At 53.1% G+C, this 6,274-nt stretch overlaps 1 protein-coding gene across 1 annotated transcript; it reads right to left on the reverse strand.

The window, feature by feature from the left end:
• Positions 1–390: 390 nt before the first annotated feature.
• Positions 391–5,022, reverse strand: SUMO3 (small ubiquitin like modifier 3). The gene is made up of 4 exons (XM_076341857.1): positions 4,913–5,022; positions 4,358–4,486; positions 2,571–2,642; positions 391–1,896 (listed from the first exon to the last, which is right to left on the reverse strand). The coding sequence occupies exons 1-4, from the start codon at positions 4,931–4,933 to the stop codon at positions 1,834–1,836; spliced, it is 285 nt and encodes a 94-aa protein (XP_076197972.1). The 5' UTR covers positions 4,934–5,022; the 3' UTR covers positions 391–1,833.
• Between the last annotated feature and the right edge of the window lie 1,252 nt (positions 5,023–6,274).

Genomic DNA, 6,274 nt, shown 5'->3' on the forward strand with positions numbered 1-6,274 from the left:
TGGGCAGAGGCACCCCGTCAGGGCAGCGGGCTCGTCAGGGCTGCACGGGCAGTGGGAAATAGCCGGTCCGGGCGGCGATCCTTTAGGAAACAGGCTGCAGGCACGGAGGGAGAAACTACAGCTGCTCCACGGGGAAGGGAGGAGAGCGAAGAGAGTGCAAAAAGCTGTGTTGTACAGCAAAATGCCCCCGGGAGGATGGGTTTTGCTGCTCACGGAGGGGTACAGCAGATACCCTGGAGATTTATACCTGGCCATGTACTTCTGCTACCTCAAAAGTCCCTAAGGTGGACGTCCGAAGTGCTGCTGCCACATACACCTCCCCCGCCCCCGGAAGGGAAATAAGAAGCCAGGGCAAGGGGAGCACGGCCGTATTAAGCATAAGGCACAAGACAGAGTAGCAAACTATATTTACTGTATACAATAGTAAAGGACAACAAATAAATGTACAAATCGGTGAATAAACAATGAGATCTACCGGACATCCCACCCCAGCCCACATACAAGAAAATGAACAAGAAAACAAGGGCCTTTCCAGCAAGATTTCCAGCAAGCGGGAGGTGATCTAACACAGCCAAATGGGTCAGGGAAAATATAAAAGGCAGATAACGATCCCACGGAGCAGCAGCAGACAGCCTGTCAAGGGACAATAGGATGGCCTTTGTAAAAATTCATCTGGAACAGACTCCACACTTCACATGGAGCTCAAACCCATCACACAAATGCATTTAAAATTCAGGAGTTTTGGGAGGCAGTAGAACAGATTTTTTTTTTTTTTTTTTGAACACACGTACATGCACACACACGTATCTCTCTCCTTGCCCACCCGGTTCTTGACAGCTCTTCTGCACATACAGCTCGGTGACATTAAAAGGCGCTTTTTTCCCTCATTTATCAAGTTTATCTACCAAAAACAAGTATTAAAAAGAAACCTGAGGCCGCACACTTCTAGTACCCACTGAGATATAGAGAGACGTACTAAAGGGAGCAGGAGAAAGGTGACAGATTCTGCCTGTCACTCAGCAAACGGCTGGAGTTGCAGTGACAGGTTTCTCTTTTTATAAGCTTCCACAACAAAAAATACTGCTGTTCCATCATGAGCGTTAGTTTTTGGACCAGCTGCTCTGCTAACTCCGTTTCTGACAATAATTCAGGACAAATCTCATTTCTGCATTAAAAAAAGTGTATTTTGGATGACTTTATCGTAATATGACAAAGCACATGTAAATCTGCAATATTTTAAACTCCAACTCTGTACTAAGCATTGTATCTGCATTGTACCAGCCTTGTGTCATAGGCTTAATGCTTCTGAAGTAACTGTGTTTGCAACACGCACTAAAAACTCAGCATCTCTTTTCCTTCTCTTAGGCATATCTTAAAGGGAAACTTTTATGCTTACAATTGGCATGAAAATATACTGAATTATTTACATGATTAGAATTAAACAGAGGGGCAAGACCGACAAGAGCCAGGAATGAACGCTCCATGTCCTAACACATGGATGAATACTTAGGCCACAGGTTTAAAGAAAAAAAAAACAAAACCATGAAAACAAAAGGTAACAGCAGAGAGACAACGCATATTACTTAATCTGAACTTAAATCAAATTGGCCCAATTGAAGATATAGATTAATCCCTGCAGATACTGTTTTGACTTGCACACGCAGTACGTCAAAGACAACAAGCAATTTTGGTAAACGTCCTCTACAGTTTAGAAGAATCCCGTGTGATTGGCATGTTCATTTGTTTACTATTTAATAGCAAATCCAAGGACAGATGAGAGAGTGAGGTGTGATGAGGATCCTTAAACTCCTCTTCTCAAAACGACAGCATGTCTTAACACACTCCACCCGTCTGCTGTTGGAACACATCGATAGTGTCTTCATCTTCCATCTCCAGCTGTTAGCGTAATACGGAAAATACAAGACTTGAAATACACACAGCTGCAAAAGCACTTAGCTCTCTACTCCTAACCAGTACCAGTAATAGAGCACTTAAGGTGAAATTTTAATTAATTAATGCATGAAACACTTTCCATCAGTCACTCCAGAGCAGGCACTCCATCGTCTCTCTGATCGGAGCATCACCAACACTGAAATGGGTTTCAGAGGCACAGTTGTCAGTCAGACCAAACTTGGCAGTTTAGCGTCTTCCACAACCAATCACCCAGCCAAGCGTCTCCTCTGTTCCTTGCCTCGGGCCTTGTCAGCCCAAAAAATACTGGTGCAAGGGCAGCTACAGCCTGCAGCTTCAGTGCTGGCTCAGAACAGGCTGACGCAGAAGTAGGACAGAGCCGAAAATGCCAGCACTTGCCAGGGGTCCTTTCCACACCAGCACTCCAGTGCCAGCTTGTTCAGCACCGATGCTCTTCCACATTTTCCTCCTGCCCCCCCACCCCCAACAGTGAAAACATTCAAGGGGGAAAAAAAAAAAATCCCCCCCAAACAAATTATTTGTAACACGCTAAACTTACAGCAACTTTTTCAGAATCATTTTGATTTCAAAACCCTTTGATCTACACACAGACATCAAAATATTTGTATAGCAATTTGCAGTAAAAGTATTTTTCATACCTGTGCAGGTGTGTCTGCTTCATTAATTGGTTGTCCATCAAATCTGAATCTAATCTGCCTCATCGACAAGCCCTGCAAGTTTAAAGCAATTAATATGAGAAACCACACTTTTGTTTCTGAATCCAAACAAAACATTTATGGATTTTCTGCCAGAAAAAATATTAACAAAGTTAAGACTCAAAAGATTCAACCAGACAGGAAACTTAGCACATCTGTCTTGCTATATGAACTGAGGAAGCGGAGCTGTTCAAGTGACATCCCGCTGCGCTCCTGTCACAGCAAGGACTCTATATGGAGCCACAGGTGTGGGTTTGGTACCTGGTTCTGATCCTGCTCTGCAAGGCACAGATATCAAAAGTTAATTTGCAAAGGTAATTTAAGAAAAGATCAATCAATACACCATTCTATAAAGCCTCAGGGGACATGTCAGGAAAGAGCAGCAATTGTTTCTCACACAGTCAGAGAAGTAACAGTAGATTAAGTTGACTCAAAGGAAAACGTTTTAAAAAAAGTCTGAAAAAACTACTTTTTTGTGTAACTAGCTATCAACACCGACTACCCATAGTTAAGAGAAGTTTTCACTCATGCCAGGCATCTGCTCCCAGTTCTCGTTCTTTATCTTCTGATGAAAAAAGGAACCACGCAGAAGACTGAGGAAAAAAGAACTTGCAGGACTTGACGCAGATTTTTCCCTTGCAAGGTTTATTAGAAAAATGCTAGGGTCTAACATTAGTAAGTTAACATTGCCCTTAAAACCTGAGTTGAATTCAGGACGGAATCCTGTTTTGACAGTGTTTAATCACATGAGGCAGTCTTTATTCCCTGCCTCAGAGATCGAGGTCTTTGCTTTGCCTTCTAAAATCCTTTGAAATCCCCACGTGATTCACACTTCCAGTCACACACAGAGCCACACAAATGCAAAGACTCCCCACACTTCTCTAAAGACCCTACGTATTCAGTTCTCGTTCCCAACCCAAGAGGAGTTATGCTACATCAGGCATGGGACAGGGCAGAGCATAAGGTTCAAGTAAGCAAAGAAAGGATCCCACAAGGTGACGGACAAGGGGAAAAGTCGGCAAACAAAATCCAACTCCACTTCCGAAAGCCATTCGCATCCCCACCCTCTGCTCTGCGCCACCGAACACAGCGTAGAAGCACAGGCACCGAGGGCTACGGGCTCAGGAACTGGGCTGTGGAGATAAATCCCTCTCCCCTTTAGCTCAGGGTAGCACTGAGGAACAGCCTCTGACACAGAGCAGCCAGCTACCACCTGCAGAATACAGCAGTCCAAACTGCGCAGCGGGCAACAGGAGAGACACGTGAAGGGAGGAGAAAAAAACCCACAATGGAAGTCATGGCACAGAATAATGTGGTTTGTGCCATTTTCCAAACAGAAAACACACTTTGTATGAAGTTGATGAAGTTTTCAGAGATGATAGAACTGAGGGTTATGAGGCTAAAAATTCAAACTGAATTGATCTCAGAGCCAGGATCAGAGCTCAAGAACTTCTGGTAACACTGTCACAGGACATTTTTAGAGCTCTAGGGGCACCTGATGAGGAAGAGGCACTTTTCATTAACTGAAGAGAAAAACTCTTTACACTTAAGGGTTTTCAGCAGCCCTCACCCTCGCTCTCCTACATGCCTGGATATATTCACCCTGACACACTGGTACTTTTAATGTTCCAAACAGAAAAGCAGTGAAGTTTCCACTATCCCAAGGACTGTTCCACACGGAAAGGGGCAAGCCGGGAGCGGCGGGAGCAGCCCCGCCGAGCTGAGCCTACCTGCCGCTCGCAGTACGCCTTCATCAGCTTGCTCAGCGGGGTGTGCCGCTTGATTTTGAACTGCACCACGGAGCCGTCTTGCCCCGCCACTTTCAGGTTGATATGATCGTTCTCCGTTTTCACGCCTTCCTGGATGAAAAACGGGAAAAAGAAGAGGGTTCAGAGCCGGGGCAGGCGAGCCGTACACCGAGCGAGCCCCGCCGCGCCCCTGGGCGAGGTCCCGGCCCCGCAGGCAGCAGCCCCGCCGCCGCCGCTGCTGCTACCCTCCAGGCGGGGCGGAGGTCATGCTCGGGCCGGACACCACCCGCTACGGCCTGCGGAGACTGGGCGGTCCCCCCCCGGCGCGGCGGGGACACGGGACTCCGCGGGGGTGGGGGGGCTCCTCCTCCTCCCGCCGCGCCCCGGCCCGGCCCACCCCGCCATCTTGGCCGCCGCACGCCACCGGGCGGGGCGGGGCCCCACCGGCAGCCCTGCCCCAGAGTCCGGCGAAGAGGCCTCTCCCCCCCGCCCCGGGCCTCGCCACGCCGCGGCTGCCCAGGCCCCGCAGCGCCTCACCTTGGGCTTCTCCTCCGACATGGCGGCGGGGACGGGACGGGGGGGGAAGGGGAGGGGACGGCGCGCGCGCGCTGAGGGAGCGGCCCGCGCGCTCGACTCCCGCCTCGGCTCCCGCCGCCGCCTGCCGCCCGCGAGAGCGCGCGCCTCAGCCCCGCCCCCGTCCTGCCGCCGCGCAAGCCGCCCCGCGCGCCCATTGGCCGCGCCGGCCCGGTCACGTGAGAGGAGGCCCGTAGCGGGCGGGGGCGGGGAAGGAGACCGCGCGCGCCTCCTCAGGCGACTCTGGAAAGTGCGTCACGGGGAACAGGAAGCGCCGCTAGGGGAAGGGCGGGGCCAAGGGGCAGGGAGCGCGGGGTGGGGCCAAGAGGACGAAGGAGTGGGGCGGGGCCCAGGGGCGGGGCCGAGGGCAGCAGGGCCCACGCAGAGCCGCACGGGGTCGCCGTGCGCCGCCCGCCCCGGCACTCCGCCGCCGCGCTTAGAGCGCCCCGTGGGACGGGGAACCGGGTTTTCCCACCTGACCGCAGACCGCCCGCCCGGGGCGGGCATCCGGGGCGGTCCCCCACGAGCAGCTGCATCTGCCGTGCCGCCGGCAGGGAAAGGGACGGACGGCAGGGGAGACGGGGGAGACCCAGAAGCCTTCCAGCCCCAAAGCACAGCCCGGCCGGCGTCTCCACACCGGCCCTGTCCCGGAGCCTCCCAGCACAGTCCTGCCCAGCCCGGCGTCGTGCTGAGCAGCAGGGAGGGCGGGAGTTTAGCGCTGCTGGAGAGAAGAGACCCTGCTGCAGAGCAGCGGGGAAGGGCTCCGGGTTTCCCTGAAGAAAAGACTCCCTAAATATGAGGCACATCCCAGCTGGGGCCACTTCTCCCATGGGCAGCGCAGGCAGCTGCCCTTCGGCAGGCAGCTGTGCCAGGGCTGCCTTCCCCAGCCTGGAGAGCCTCCTCGCGGGATCGCAGCCGTCCGCAGCACAGGGGTGTGCAGGACCGGGAGAGAGAGGAGGGTCTCCCCCAAACCTCCATCTCGGCCTCTTTCCTCGCCCTGGCCTTCAGGAGAGCAGACACTGGCCCCTTTGGGGATCTGCTTGGGAGAGTCCCAGGGGGCTCCCCCTTTCCCTTCCCCTTCCAGGGGTGCATCCCCTCAGGGGTGAGCAAACTGGCACGGAAGAAACCAGGCATGGCCCCTCTCAGCATCCCCGGTGCTTTTATTTCAGAGGGAGTCCGGGGCCCCGCTCAGAAGCGGAGCCAGGGGAGGCGGTTCGCGTGGTCCCCTGAGCCCGGCTCTTCCTCCCGGACCCTCCGCAGCCACGATGGATCTTCACTGGTCTCTGGCGGGTAGCGGAGCCGGCTGCGCCCGTCACTGTCCCACTG

The sequence above is a fragment of the Aptenodytes patagonicus genome, chromosome 6, assembly GCF_965638725.1.
Source record: "Aptenodytes patagonicus chromosome 6, bAptPat1.pri.cur, whole genome shotgun sequence".
NCBI lineage: Eukaryota > Metazoa > Chordata > Aves > Sphenisciformes > Spheniscidae > Aptenodytes > Aptenodytes patagonicus.

Excerpts from the sequence above, each read along its gene's own strand:
- SUMO3 (XM_076341857.1), bottom strand. The coding sequence starts at position 4,933 with ATGTCGGAGGAGAAGCCCAAG. Across the intron at positions 2,643-4,357 it reads AGGCGTACTGCGAGCGGCAG|GGCTTGTCGATGAGGCAGAT; the intron begins GTAGGCTCAGCT and ends TTAAACTTGCAG. Across the intron at positions 1,897-2,570 it reads AAGCAGACACACCTGCACAG|CTGGAGATGGAAGATGAAGA; the intron begins GTATGAAAAATA and ends TTACGCTAACAG.